Here is a 16,257-nt window from a genome sequence, read left to right as displayed (position 1 = left end):
CTGCCCTAGGCTTGGGCTTCCCAGCCCAACCACTATCAGGTAAGTTGGTAAGGGTATGCAGCTCAAGCCTAGGGGTAACTCCCATGGCTATGGTAGAGTTGGTACTTAGTGCTCGCCGTGGTTTTCTGGCATGCACTCCCCTCAGCATGCTGGCGTGGGTATACCATTCCTCATAGCAATCCCTAGAGGACGCAGTTCGAAGTTCCCTCGAAAGGGAATGTCTCAGGTTACGTATGTAACCATGGTTCCATGAGAAGGGAACGAGACACTGCGTCCTCTAGTTTCCTTGCCATGCTTCGGACGCAAGCTTCAGATGAAGAAGCGCTTGACGTGTTATCCCGGTGCCCTTTTATACTGTGATCGCGCAGGGTAATGACGTCATAGGCTGTCGCCGGCCAATGTTATTGTCGTTTTTAGATTTATGCTTCAGACACCGGTTACGCTGAAGGCGTTCCCCATAGCGACCCCTAGAGGACTCAGTGTCTCGTTCCCTTCTCAGGGAATCATGGTTACATACGTAAACTGAGATGTTTCTCATTATGTAGGTAATTTTTTCAAAATTCCTCACTATGTGTATATGTGGGATAAACTGTGGATCATTTATCATTGCTTTGGCACATGCATTCAGTACATCTTTCCAGCTTTGGTTAGGGGAAAGTGAGGACGGTTGCAACACTTTTTGAATTTCCTCCAGTTTCTCAGAGACTGAGAGTATTTGTATTGGAAAGCCAAAATTTGATTTTATTAAACCAACATCTGTCAGCTACTCACCCACACTGCTGTAACATGACTTTGTGATGATATACGTACACTTTATACTTAAATAGTCATGGTCAAATGTTGCAACTGACCCTATAACAGGGGATAGTTGCAACAGTTAAATTGGCTGGATAAAGACAAAGACTATTAAATGAAAAAAAAAGCAAAAAAAAAAAATCACTCTCACTTTCGCGTCTGCTATGCCTACGTCATGTGTCATACATTGTAACTCGACACTCTTGTGAATGTGCATGTACAGCAGTTAGCAGAAGCCAGTGATAGAAACACCAGTAAATTTTGACCTTGTGGGGACATTTTTTGGTCCCCATGAGGAAAAGCTTTTGCATTTGTATGATCAGAATGAAAGAAGAAGAAAAAAAATATTTGTATGCCTATGGAATGTCCCCATAATGTTAGGAATACCAGTGTTTGAGTGTGTGTGTGTGTGTGTGTGTGTGTGTGTAATGTAGCTTATGTGCGTGTGTGAGACAAAGAGAGGCTAAGACAAAATAAATTTAGTCTACATCAGATCAGCTATTTACATAAATAAAAAAGGGGAAGAAACCTGACTATTGAAAGTCCATAAAATTAATCCATAAAATTAGAATTTGGTTATGTTATGAAAAGATGTATATCAATGGTGTGATGAGAGACAGCGTGTTGGGACAACAACATGTCCCTACACTGACACCCAAGACAAAACTTGCTATGCTAGTTTGGCACATGCTAGCTATGCCTATGAGAAGCAAGGAAAACACTGATAAAATGATATGATTTTACAATGCTACAGATTAGACAGTATGACAAAAACTCTGGTTAAAAAAATATCTTGAAAAGTATTTCTTGCAGAAGGAATGGTCACATGTGTCTACTTTCTTCCAGGAATGAGGATCGGCTAATTGAGCATGTGCAGCATGAATATTGAAGGAATAAGCCAATGAACATGTTGAATCGGTTCGCAAATCACACTGAACGATTAATTTGTGAATCGGACTGATCCAATTGCAGCTGTTCTTGAGTCAACAAGATCACAACTTGGTTCAAATAACTAACTGGCCTGCTCTGCTCGTGAATGAGAAGGGTGATGTTGTAAGGTACATGTAGGTTGTAGATAGGCATGATGATGGAAGAATAATGTTCTGTCCCACTCTGATCTAATCTGAGACAGCTGTCCTTCCTCGTCCTCATCCTCCTCTTATTCTCATTCCTTCAGCTCCAGTTCTTGCTTTACCATTGATTTCCATTTTCCTATAAAATTGGGAAGCTCATCTTTGTCCTATTATAATGCTAAAGCTTTGATTTCTAAGTGAACTACTGTTTACATCTCTGAGGACTGGGCGTTTCCAGTTGTTGTTTCTAAGAGCTTGACACTGTGATTGGCATTGCTTTCTAAAGTTACTAAAGATCATTTATATGTTGTGCCTAATGTAGAAAACTGTGTGTAGTGTTTTGCAAAAAGTAAAGCAGGAACTGTGCTTGCAAGTTTGCAGATTTGGTTTTATGGATTTGGTAAATAAGTTTCAGGTTTTGGTGGCTGTGTTTCAAGTTCCAGTTTTAGTGTGGAAACAATTGGGAAAAACTGTACATTTTACATTTATGCATTTAGCAGACGCTTTTATCCAAAGCGACTTACAGTACATTCAGGCTATACATTTTTTACCAGTATGTGTGTTCCCTGGGAATTGAACCCACGACCTTATGCGCTGCTAACACAATGCTCTACCACTGAGCCACAGTAACACACTGTACACACTGTAGCCTAAATTTATGTTCGTTGTGATTGTTGTTGTTTGGAGTTGAAGAGGCCTGTCTTAAAGATAAAGTGGTCTCTTAGTGTCTCCAAGTGGTCTTTTTTTGGTCACCTTGACGTTTTACTTATTACAGTAGTATAAAATTGTGAACAAATATACGTATACAATGCACTGTATTCACAAATTGTTATTCAGCTTGTTGTAATCAGCATAATTGTTTTAAACTAGATAAACTAATTACCACATTTTGGCATTATTACTATTTAGAATTATATATTTATTAGTGCTGTGTTCGATACGACGATGTATCGTCACAGAGATTTGACGATACGAGTATCGATACAGCTGGCCCTGTATCGATATCGCGGCACGTGTGCTGCAGTGGACCACGCTTGATTTTAATACAAGAACAACGTTTAAAATTGAGTTGAAAAGTGCAAGGTTTCTAAAAAAATAATGAATAGAGCACAATATATAGGCTACAACAAGGTCTAATCTGGCCGCAGAGGAACTCAACTGGGTTGCCTGATATAAAGAGACGTAATCCCCGACACAGACCTTCATACTTTCGCAATACGGAAATATCTGCTAGGTGTGCTACTTATCTTTGTCAACCTGGCAACCATGTGTGCGCGCTCTCTCCACTGTGGATAAACACGCTTGCTTTCTGAAAACACCTGTTAGCTTGCAGTTTAGCGATCTCCACCTCTATATTCTATTCTCAGTGTAATTCATGTAAAAGTGTAATTCATCAAGTGTTCATTTATGAGAGAGCGAGAAAGATCATGTAGCTCTTGAGCGATTAAGCTATTTAGTTGATAAAATTTTGGGGCAGCAGCGCTAAAAAGTTTGTTCCTGAATGTCTGAGTTCGGCCGCAACGTGATCTGTGTGAGTGACTGAGCGTGTGTGTGCGTTAGATACAGAGACAGCGCATTAGTTTAGAACTCCTCTAATTTTTCGTTTTTATTTTTTAATCGTAGAGATTGTGTTAATTTGTCCAATGATAACCGACCCAGCAATGTAAATATGATTTTTAAAATATATTAGAATGAGTACATTACAATATAAATTTATTAGAACGAGTACATTATTATTTATGGGCTTAAAAACAAGATGCAAACAATCAGAATATTGTACCTGGTGGGGAGTGCACAATGTAAACATGAAACATATGCCATTACCTATATTGTACTGTGGTACAGTTATGGAGGCCCTTCATAATGCAGAGGTCAACTGCCTGCTCTGCCAATAGTTAGAAATGGCACTATAGTATGCCGTGTTTAATAAACAGCTGTTTTACTAAATTCTGCTGAAGTGAAAATTCAGTGCAGTCATTTATCGTGATACGTATCGTATTGTGACTTTGCTGGTGATACACAGCCCTAATATTTATATCATATTTATATGCATTACAAAAGTCGCAAATGGCAATCACAAGGGATTGTTTAGTTGTTGTTGTTTCCCCTAATAAAAAAAGGTATAACAGAGGGCTGCTGTTTGCCAGCTTTAAACATCTGGCCATCAGAAGACATTTTTAGAAATCTAACATTGTAGTTAAGCATAATATGACACAATTTAAATATTAAGTATGTTAAATCTAAAATATATGTAAAACAATGAATTCCAGTCATTTTCTATGATATAGTAAATTATTTACTATCATTTATATAATTTACTATATCTTACACCATATAGGCCTATGGTTCTACTGGCAGTAAATCTTTTACCAAATATGTAAATATTCACCAAATGTCCAATGTCATTGTACTGGAACATATCAGCTTTATCAAGCATGTTGCAGTTAAGAGACAGACGAATGAGCCTCGAAACTCTGAAATAGATTATTTGGAAATTAATAGCTCATATTAATCACACTTGCACATGTATCAGTGTTTGTGTCGAGTCTTCAGGTTGTTCGAGAATCATTAGAATCTGCTGTAGATCTGTATCTTCAGGTTGCTGTGGGTGTTTCTTACTTCCATAAGTAAGTACCTTTAATAGGCCTATAAGAATGCATTAATAATATTAAAAACTACTTACGGGAAAAGAGCATTATGATATTTTTACAAAGTGCTTATGTTTTACATATGGAGTCATGTTACATTTAATTGCAACTCACCAATCATCCCAATGACCAGAACAACACTGATCAGACCAAACACAAGAGAAATAGTCTGAATAAGAACAAAATCTAAATTACAAAAAGAAAATTAATAATTCTTAAATGAAATTAATCATCAATTGGTAAATAAAACATACATGATAAGATAAATAACTAATGAAATATTGAGTTAAAAACTCAAAAAAAGTTTTTGGAAAACCCTAAAAAAAACCCTACAGATTATATTTATGGGTTGTATGGGTTCAGAAATATTTTTGATATTTGAATACCAACTAACCAAAGTACAGTTTTTTGTTTTGATTTACAAAAAGTAGGCAGCTAAAGCTAATATCATAACACGGCTGACAGAGTTGGCTGATGTCCAGATGTTTGGTCTGGTTGCTGATGTTGTTGTTCAGCACACAGCTGTAGGTGTTTTTATCCTGATGTTCCACCTCCAGAGGTAAAGAGAGACTGATGCTGAGATCAGACACACTGATGCTGGAGATTAAACTGTTTCCTTTGTACCAGGAGAGAGTCACATGACTCACATTCAGCACTGAACACAGCAGTGAACATTTAGACACTGATGAACTTCCAGACGATGAAGAACATTGTGAAGTGTCTCTGATTATGACAGGAATGGGAATGAATGGGGGATGAAGAGAAATCAGAATAAATAAAATCAAAAGCAAGCACACATTTTCAGATTGATATTCTCAGTCAAAGCTTATTGAGAGCAAAGCTTTGACTGAACACACACAGAAAAGAGTACTAGCAAATCTAACTAATGTTTAATTCTGTGAGTGATTGTGACAAATATTTATCATGTCAAATCTGTAGAGAGTAGACCAAACCCTGCTGCTGTACTCACCATAGACAGTAACATTAAACGTTTTGACTACTACTGGATCATGGATGTATTTATATATTCTGTGGAAGGCGTAGGATCAAGAAATGTTCGTCCAATCAAAACGCTCGGTCAGAGCGTTTTAATATGCTTTCCTACCTGCCTGTCAACGTATGTATTAACATACCTCTGCGCACCCTGTTCGCGCAGACAGGATACGTCATCAGTGCATTCACGTACGCTGTGTGTGTAGACAGAGCGAGGATGGCAGGCAAACATCAACAACCCGATCTTCCTTCCTGGTATTGTAGTACTTTTATAGTTTTCTCACCGGTGAATGACACATGATGTAGCCCAGCGGTTAATCTAGTCCTCGCGCCAGCTTGTTAGAAGTGAGCTACGTGCATGAACTGTGTTCCAATCGATATGATCCCTACACAGTGTTCATTGCTCCCTACTCCCTGAGCAGGGGAAATCCGTTGAAGTTTACTTCACTTCGGAACATGGGCTGGAATTGGGAACCGCTGATGTAGCCTATTGTAGTAATGTTGTCTCTGGTCTGTGAGCGTAAATGTGTTCAGGGGGCGTGGCTTTGGACGGCGATTGCAGGGAGGGTGGGACGTTCGCTTTCAGTGCTATCAGGCTAAAGTTAGCATTTTGCAAGAACTCCTACTGCACCTTTAAGTAATTTTTTTACTATGCTGATGTATTTAAAAAAAAACATCAGTGTTGATAGTTTTATGTCTTTATTTGACTGTACACCTGTTTTGTTTAGAGAAGGTTGGATGTGAGGTTCATATTGATGGACACTACACCTGCAAACCAACCACACACATCCATTAATAGACACACTATCAGGAACAAGTACTATTTGTTCATACAACAGAATAAACCACATTCATCTAGTTCAGCTTGTGCTACACTAACCTAAATAAAGCTCAGACCACAACATGTTTCTGTTTGACTCACAAACTAAGCTGGTCATGACGGTGCCTTCATATTTATGTCCAAAAAAAAAAAAAGTAACTTTTGCACTTTTCTGAAAGAACTGGCAAAATCTGAACTGCTCAGGTGTATTTACAATATTTTACCATATTCTTTATAACCTTGCTGAATATTTGAATATCTGAATATTTAGCATTAAAATGTATCAAGATGAGTCAATAAATAGACGTTTGATAACTAAGTTCATCAATTTCATCAGATGAACTGTTCAGTTCATCAAGAAATACAAAGATATATGTCTTTTCTCCCCTGGATCTTGATGTCTTGAACTAAAGCAGTAACAGTAGCCACGCCCACCAGAGCACATATGACCAATCAGATCACAGCTTCAACCTTGATCATTTAAAACTCTAAATTGTCAGACCTAAACTATTGAACAGACTCAAAATGTCTGTCAGGATACCAACCGTAAGTGAAAGTAAGCATGCGTGTATTTGTGTTTGTCCATCGGAATAAGTTCAAGATGATTTCTACAAGCTATATGATAATTAAACTTAATAAATGAAGTACTGGAATGGAAACATCTCTTTTTTGTGTATATCAAATAGGCTATCTAACGTTACAAAAACACATTAAAGTGGTTTAAACATTGACATAGGTGCACTTTTATAGGTGGTTGATACTTTTTAGTAAGTACATACATTGACTTTTCAGTTGAAGTCCAGTACAAAGGTTACTATAGAACACTAATGATATGTTGTAACATGCGGTTGAAAACTCCCTATAACAATAACGTCTCTGTCCTGGCAGCTTATCAGAGTCACATGATTGCTGAGCAATGGCATGTTATTCGATACTGCACTGCTCTTACATTTGTAAGGTTGTATAGGTTTAAATGTACAGTACAAGTCAGTTTTAGACCACCAGAGTTGAAATGACATTTAAATACAGTTTTAAATGATTTCACCTTATAAGGCACATTTGTATTCTATGTATATCTTCACAAATCCATGGCCCATACTATGAATTAGTCATGTTTTCCAGAATAATTCCTCCTTACATATACAAAGCTGATTAATGTATATTTATGTATTGGGTCAGAACCACATTTAACTCTTATTGCAATTTATAAAGCAGTTCTTGAAATGTTTAGTTTCCTCTAAGACCATTAAACAGTGTTTATTGTAGCAAACATTTGCTGGACTAAATTTAGAGACCCTGTTCACCTACAATGTTTCTCTTTCTTCTTTCTTTCAGTCTTGTAATCTAATAACTGAAGACCTAGTGTCATTTATTTCTGTTGTGTTGTGTACAGCATTACCACCCATAATGATCAAGATCTTTTTATTCTATAGTGTGTTTAATTTTGTTTCTGATCTTTCCTTATAAATTATACACCTGATTTTTTTTGTTTTGGAAACGCCCCATTTATAAAGAAAGGAAACTTAAGAAGGCGGCTTGTCAGGGCACATTTCAGTGGTTAGAGTGCACCTATGTTACCTGTACAGTATTCTTTCACTTTCAGTTAAAGCTGAAATTAGGACGATTGCCATGTTTCTTTGTAGACATCGCCTGATGCCAATTTGGTAGACATTGCCCAACCCAAATGGGTGTTGTCCAGTTTACGTTCTACCTGACAAAAGAAGTCTGTTCCTGTCTTTCCACTCACAAGGTCAGAAGCTGCTGTCATCAACACAGGTGTGAATGAGATCTAAAGATCCAGCTAAGGAATCAACCTTCCACGTCAGTTTCGGACTGCACAGGTGGTCCAACAAAGAAAATATGAATAGCTCAATGTTTCCAAGCCTTGTGTTTCTAAATTTATCGTTGCTGATCTTCACAAATGGTAAGATTAGATTTTATAGCTTTGTCCTTTCTTTCAATTTAAGAACCGCGTGCAGTGATCAATCTGTAAGTTTGTGGATTTAAATTAACTCGTGATCTAGGATTCAAAACATGAGCTGAAATGTGTGTGCGCACGATTTGTAATGAGAGAAATTCAGTTTCTGAATTCTCTATTTTTGCAGCCATGATGGTTTATAATTACAAAGCTGTATTTCACAGATATGCACTGTGACATGCTTCAGAAAACTTCTGCAGAATAGAAATATTTTGTGTGTTGAATTGGACCTTACTGATTTGCATTGTATGGACAAACACAGTTGAAACGTACTTTAGAATATTGTCTTTTTTTCCAGAGAAGATGGAAATTCTTGGAATGACCCGAGGGTTTGTCAAAGATGACACATGAAAGAACTATCTGTTTAAAAATGTACTATCAGTTTAAAATACAAACATGAGACCAGTAGAGCAGGTTTTCTGGTCCTTTCAAAAACTACGTCTCTTTCTCGGAAAGGCTGCCATTATCCTGAGGGTGTGGCACTGTGTTGGCAGTTGGCACTGTATGTTTGTTTATCATTAAACAGTGTTTTCTGTGTGACCTACACGCACTGTTCTACACTGGGGGAAAAAAAGATTTTTGATGTTGTAAATAAAAGAAAGATCACTTGAGTAATTTTACAAAAACATTTACAGCTGCAAAAACATCATGCATTTAATACAATTTGCTATTTGTCGTTTCTTTGTAATTATTTGTGAAATTTACTACTGTAGCCATTTCTGTGAAAACTGTTTCAAAGCCAGTTTCTTTAAGTGAACATAAGATTAGATTGTTTTTTTTAGTTGATCAAAATGAAGATGTTGTTTTAAACTGCAAGCACTACATCTAATGTCATTCTTTTTCACTAATTGATAAACCTAACCGTAAACCTTTTTATATTGTATAAAGAATTATTATTATGTTTTTTTACAAATTATAGTATGTTCTTCTAGTATGTTTTCTATTAATTTTCTCAAATGTTTCCCAGCCTACTGACATCCTTGAACACTCGTTTTTATTTACATAGTTTGTCTTTATCCTATAATTGCAACATTATGTGGGATCAGGGATGGCTAAAGTAGTTAGTATAATTTAACAATTATGGAGAGTATAGTGTGAGTAAAACCATAATAAATCCTTACACACACACACACACACACACACACACACACACACACACAAAACAAAACAAACAGACAATAGTTTTATCATTACTGTCATCATGTCAATGTTAATCATGTAATCTTACACCTGGAAACCATTGTTTTTGTTCACTAGGTGTATTTGGTGTTGAGACAGAAGATGTGTGGGGGATGGAGGGGGATCCTGTCACGCTACACACAGGGTTTGAAAAACAGAAAGATGATCTGATAGTATGGTATTACGGACCTGAAAAAACTCTAGATGTCCAAATCAATGGAAAGGCCAGTAAAACCATAATAGCTGATAGGGTTGCTGGCAGAGTGCAGGTGGATGGTCAGACTGGATCTCTCACCTTCACAAACATCAGAACCACAGACTCTGGACTTTATAATCTTAAGATCAGCAGCAACAATAGGGTTTCATACAAGAGATTCAGTGTTTCGGTCTATGGTGAGTATTTCAATTTCAGTGACCGTGATACATTACAAATATATTATGAATGAATAAACAAACAAATCAATCAATCAATCAATCAACTCTACATAAGGGAACACCAAACAAACACCACTCATCAAACAACAGGAAAAAGTAGTTCATTTGCTGAATATGACAGATTCAGAAACATTAGTTTTTGATGAATTTTTCCTTTTAAAATTTTAAACATTTAGAAGTAAGACACTGTATGAATACATTAGATTTTCTGTTTTCGTATCTTCCTGCAGTCTAATATGAAGAAACAATCTTTTCTCTATCGTATTTTAGATCATCTTCCCGTTCCTGTCATCATCAGAGACACTTCACAATGTTCTTCATCGTCTGGAAGTTCATCAGTGTCTAAATGTTCACTGCTGTGTTCAGTGCTGAATGTGAGTCATGTGACTCTCTCCTGGTACAAAGGAAACAGTTTAATCTCCAGCATCAGTGTGTCTGATCTCAGCATCAGTCTCTCTTTACCTCTGGAGGTGGAACATCAGGATAAAAACACCTACAGCTGTGTGCTGAACAACAACATCAGCAACCAGACCAAACATCTGGACATCAGCCAACTCTGTCAGCCGTGTGCAGGTACATCAGAGATGATACTAGTGTTATACACTGAGTTGATCTCTGTCAGTCATGTATTTAATAAATGTGGATTTAAATCATGTAATAATTTCATTATTACTTAGAACTGAATGATTGATTATCTGCAGGCAGGCAAGGATTGGTAGAAGCAGGAGCTACATGCGACAAGGTTTATTAAAGCAGCACTGTATAACTTTTGGCGCTCTAGCGGTTAATAAACAGAACTGCACGCATCCCGCGGAAGAACATTCCAACCGGAGCTACTTCTCTAAGTTTATGTCTATGGCGATTCACGCAGGTATGTGTTACTCCGCAGCGGTGACGACCCGACCAGGCTACAATAGTCCATATATAAGTACTTATTATAAGTGTACCGTAGTGATTCGGAATAAGACAAAAACGCGGGTTGGAAGATGAATTCATGATGTACTCGCTCTTTATATACATTTTGCAAATTTTGAACACAGAAACTTTAACACTTTGCTTTAACACTGCAAGAAGAAAATAATCCAAAAGGCAGTGAGACAAGTGAACTAAGACAATAACCAACCCAGACAGTGGAAACTAGGCAGTATATGTACACAGAACAAAACAATGAGCTAAACACAGATGAACATAATGAGTAACCATGGAAACAAACTAACTAAGAACAATAAAAAACCTAGGAAACCAATATCCACCTTTTTCTTCAACACGGAAGTAAGCCTATGGGTGAGACTTCCGGTTCATTAGCCACTATAGGTACATAACGAGGAGAATAATCTGCAGTAAACGGTAAAACTGTTTGCACTACAAACCAGTGTGTTCATAATTAAGATAATACATTAAAATAATATGATAAGACACACCAACTTTCAATATCAAGCAGCAAAACGAACTATTTTGTTCAGCTAAAAATAGCTGGACGGAGTGGACACAGATGAGACCGGAAGCCACCAGACCCATAGAATTTACAAATGGCCGCGCCCATTTTTACGACAAGAAAAAGGTGGATAAGAGCACTAGAAACACAGGCAACTAAGGACACAGGAACTATAAACTCAGAAACAAAATGAACATCAAATATATTTGAGCCCATGCAGCCCATTTTTCATATCCACATGATCATTAATAGTAATTTTATTATATATATTTATTTATTTATTTATCATGTATCTTTAATTACATATTGCCATATGGACAGTCAGTCAGTAATCATTAATGTATATCTGACCAACTTAAACAAAACACGTTTTCAAGACGAGTGTGATTTCAAGACGGATGTCTCTGAAACGAACTACTTGTCTAATGAAGTCAGAATAAGGTTGTTTGAATTAAACCCCACTTTGTATCCCGTGTTATTATTATTATTTTACTTACACATTAGGCCAAAAGAGACTACTGACTGTGTCATAGGAAGTAAGTTAACACTTTATTTTCAGGTGGCATACAGTAGTTACACATGTACTTACTTCGGTAATAACAATAAATGATGCATAATTATAAGCAACAAACCCTAAACCAAACCCTATTCTTAATCCTACATTAACTAGTAATTTAATATTACACATTACTAATTTGTGTTATTATTGTGTAATAATATCATCTTAAAATAAAATGTAACCGGAAGTAATTGTCAGCCGGTTCCGATGAGTGACCAGTCGCATCCCTAATAGCTACTGTACTTTTAGGTTCTTAATGTAGTTCATATCAGTTTTTGTTTTTCTTTGTCTTTTAGGTTCTTACTTTCCAGTGTTTTTAATTCCAGTGCTGCTTTCTGTAGTAATAGTACTAGTGATCGGAGCTGTGATATGCTTCAGGACAAAGAGAGGAGGATATCAAAAAGGCAGGTCTTATGAAAACTAAACATTTTTCACGTCTTTCTAATATCTCCCAATGATTGAAAAAAGAAAACATCATTATGTGTCATTCTGGATTTCAGCCAACTTGATGCAATTTGGATACACTGAAACCATCACAGAAGCTCTGACCGTCAAAGAAAGCAAACACAAAATCCAGCAACAAGTTTGAAGATGCAAACACAGGGATTCATGGATTCTAGCTATGGTTGTTTTTTTCTTTCCTCTCTTCATTGATATCACTTATCTCCAGCAGCCTGAATCATTTAAATTTTTCTAATCTCTGAAATGTTCTAATAAATAGATCATTTTTCCAGTAGGTAAAGCCGAATCTAAAGGGATAGTTCACTCAGAAATTAAAATTCTGTCATCATTACTCACCCTCATGTCGTCTCATACCTGTATGAGTTTCTCTCTTCTGGTGAACACAAAAGAAGTCTATACAGTGGAAGTCAATAGGAACCATAACGGTTTGGTTACCAATATTCTTCAAAATATCTTCTTTTATGTTCAACAAAAGAATGAAAGTCATACAGATTTAAAATGACATGAGGATGAGTAAATTATGACAGAAATTACATTTTTTGGCTGAAGTAAGCTTCAACCTTTTAAGGCTTTAATCTGAATGGTTATAAAAAGAAAGTCGCAATAAGTTAGGAACAATGAAAAAAGAGGAAATTTTATTTGCAAAAGAAAACAATTATAGCTAGACTAATCTAAGCCTGTCTACTAAAGTGGTGCAGGGACAACACACTTTAGGTGAACCCTAAAGTGTAATAAGTGGTAAATTCCTTCGATTCCTGGGGCTTTCTTGTTTGGCAGATATTTCTTAGCCTATGCAAGTTCCAAAATAATGTGTAAACCATGCCATATAGTCGATTCATCAGCTATATGCCGGTCCCAAGCCCGGATAAATGGTGAGGGTTGGGGACAGCAATGGTGAACGACTCTGTAAAAAAATGTTCGCCAAAAACTTGCAGGGTCTGAGCAACAAATCTTCAGCCAAAATTAGACAAAACTAATTGGATACTAAATTGCTGGCTGCCGATAGTGAACAACAATGTATGGGAGAGTCCTATTGAGTAAAGCTGAGAGTTTTAATTTTAAGCAAATTGCAGTAGATTATCTATCAAACTGCCATTTTCATAAGCTCTTGAATCCTGTAAGACTGTACTTAAATATAATTCCCCATCCTACACATGAAAAGAAAAAAATGCAAAAAAAAAAAAAGAAGAAATCTGCAAAAATAGAAAAAGAAATCATAAAATTACTGTCAACAGATCACTTTATTTGTTGGTGTGGTTGGCAAATAAATGTACTTTTTATTTTCGAACTCTTCTGTAATCAAGGGGAATTTTTTAATTTGCTGATTTTATTACTTTGAAGAGTGATATAGTTAAAATTTTAATATGAGCATTTGATAAATGTCTCCTTACAAACATCTTATCACAAGTGATGAAATGATTACTAGCATAATGAGTTAATGCTTTATAGTTAAGGCAAGACACTCCAGGTGTAAACATTATTTTTTATGCCTTGTCAATTTTGATCTGGGCCATTTGGGCTATTCCACAGCATGTTGTTTCAGACAAGTGGAAAGAAAACAACCAAAATAAACTTTTAAATATTTATTTTATTGCACTTTATATATTTGTATGTATAGATTTAAATTACAACACATTTCTTTAAATGTTTTTTCTCAAAATGATTTTTTCCCCCCTCATGCACTGACCCAGAAATGTCCACTTTGGTAGCACTTACATACACCCTTTACAGAAGGGTTTGTTTTAGATTATGATTTATTTTCACATTATTATATTTATTACTTGCCACAATATTTTCAATTTTTGTAATAAGAAGTGATATCTAAAATCTCCTATGTAAAAATCTGTAACTCTAATATGTCGACAAAATGAAACAAGAAATGTAAATCTTCATCCAAAGTTCAGATTTCTGCTCTGGAAATGTATACAATTTAGTGCATATTTAATTACATAATGCCTCATTTGCATATTTAAACATTACATTTAAAAAACCTTTAATACAAAAATGTTTGCAATTCTTAGTGTTATCAGTCAATTGAGGAAGCGGTGATATTTGTTAATTTTTTACCCTATTTGCTTGGGGTGTCTTGCCTTAAAAATTATATAACCAGGGCCAGTGTTGTGGCCCCTTATATTTTTCTAACTCATTTAACATATTTAAATGAATTCAAAGTATGTTCAAATTATTGTATTTTATCATGTATTTTAACTAAATAAAAATGACAAACTACAGTTGGTGTGTGTTTACTTTTTGTGAAAAAAAAAAAAAAACCTAGCATGTGTGCATCTGTTATTGGTTGTGGCAGCATATGCATGCAGAGTGAGGCCCCGTTATTAGCAACAACATTTCATAGATCTGTAATGTGGTGTTTTGTTTCATGTTCATGTTTTCCATGTCTTTTATTTTGTAATTGTTTCATGGTCCCTGTTTGTGTCATGCTTCCCTTGCCCTCATGTATTCATAACATTGGTTCCCCTGTTCATTGTGTCATGTTCTGATTGGTTGTCTTAGTCATGTGTCTTGTTTCCCATTGGTTTGTTCTTGTCATGTGACCCTCTTGTTTCCTATAAGTAGCTTCATGTTCCCATTGTGCCCTTGTCGTGTATTGAATGCATTTATCCCGCTGTTGGTGAGTCTAGTCTGTTCATGTCAAGTCTGTTCATGTCAAGTCAAGTCTGTTCATGTCAAGTCAAGTCTGTTCATGTCAAGTCAAGTCTCGGATTATGTTTGGATGTTTGGATCACTGTAAATAAAGCTGCACTTGGGTTCTCACTTCAACTCGCCTTCAGTGGATGATTCGTTACAAGATCATGTAAATTAAACATGGATATTAGAAAATTGCTTGTTGGTTCTGCTTCTGCAAGGCGTTCTTCAGATTCAGAATGTATTAGTACTCTGCCTTCTCATACCGCGCTGAGAAGGCAGAGTGCAACACTCAATTTTCCAGTAAGTTATGAATGGGCTTGACCTGTATGACCTTTAAAAACGCTGACATGTCCGAGGACCACAACCCCAACAACATCATGGCTACATCACTCTACTCGCCCCTCCGCTGACAGCTGGTGTGTGGTGGGCTTTCTTGTACACTACTGCAGCAAAAATTACAGTAACAACTCCTGTACAAACTCCTGGTTAAAATCCATTTAATTTCAAATGATAAGTGTATAAGTCATCAGAAGAAAACATACATTAAAATACCAAGTCACAACACACTTACAAAAAATATCACAAATAAATGCATATTTTAAATAAAAATAATAAATATTTAAAAAATAATATATAAAACAAAGAAACACAGTTACTATGAGCAAAACATAATTAATGAGGAATCAGAATGTGATTATCTCACGATGCCTGCGTACACTACCTCATCCTCTTGTTTAACGCTCTGAAAAAAACAACAACACAACTTTTGTATAATATATACTGCTTTTTTTTTTTTAGAATTAATCATACTAAAAATGTTACATACCTCAAGTACCATTAACCATTGATAAAAGAAACAACAAAAAATCCACACAAATAACAAGAGCTGTCTGAAACTGGAAAAGTTATATAATTTTTTTTTGCACATTAACTGTAATTTTGCCACCAATTAAAGAAGTCATATGATGTTGCTAAAAATAACATTATTTTGTGTATTTGGTGTAATGAAATGTGTTTATGCGGTTTAAGGTTCAAAAAAACACAAGTGTTGTAAATACAACTTAACCACTGATTTCTAGTCGTGTCCTCTTTTGGAAGGCCAAACAAAGTAGTTTCGCTTCTACTTTGCGAAATTCTATTCGCGAAACACACAGCGTCACACACAGCGGGCTTGAGTGAGCGGAGGCTTGAGAACAGCGCGGCCGGCGGGCTAGAGTGAGGAACGGCTGGCGGG

At 36.1% G+C, this 16,257-nt stretch overlaps 2 protein-coding genes across 3 annotated transcripts in view; one reads left to right on the top strand and one right to left on the bottom strand.

Annotated features, from left to right (window-relative positions):
- LOC107691198 (CD48 antigen-like) overlaps window positions 1–16,257 on the bottom strand; it is a 34,249-nt gene that overhangs the window by 5,227 nt on the left and 12,765 nt on the right. Inside the window, exon 5 of the mRNA XM_016489695.1 lies at window positions 4,980–5,206. Within this exon, the coding sequence (XP_016345181.1) occupies window positions 4,980–5,206 (227 nt within the window). The remainder of the gene's footprint in view (window positions 1–4,979; window positions 5,207–16,257) is intronic.
- On the top strand, window positions 8,085–12,713 carry LOC107691179 (uncharacterized). Of its 2 annotated transcripts, none has more exons than XM_016489676.1 (5): window positions 8,085–8,253; window positions 9,565–9,879; window positions 10,192–10,494; window positions 12,257–12,319; window positions 12,416–12,713. In XM_016489676.1, the coding sequence occupies exons 1-5, from the start codon at window positions 8,112–8,114 to the stop codon at window positions 12,502–12,504; spliced, it is 912 nt and encodes a 303-aa protein (XP_016345162.1). In that variant the 5' UTR covers window positions 8,085–8,111; the 3' UTR covers window positions 12,505–12,713. The 2 variants fall into 2 exon arrangements, with proteins under 2 accessions (XP_016345162.1, XP_016345161.1); XM_016489675.1 differs by having other exon boundaries at window positions 12,212–12,319.

Source organism: Sinocyclocheilus anshuiensis, unplaced genomic scaffold, assembly GCF_001515605.1.
Source record: "Sinocyclocheilus anshuiensis isolate Anshui unplaced genomic scaffold, SAMN03320099.WGS_v1.1 scaffold338, whole genome shotgun sequence".
NCBI classification, from domain to species: domain Eukaryota; kingdom Metazoa; phylum Chordata; class Actinopteri; order Cypriniformes; family Cyprinidae; genus Sinocyclocheilus; species Sinocyclocheilus anshuiensis.
This window is presented reverse-complemented; position numbering and strand designations above follow the sequence as displayed.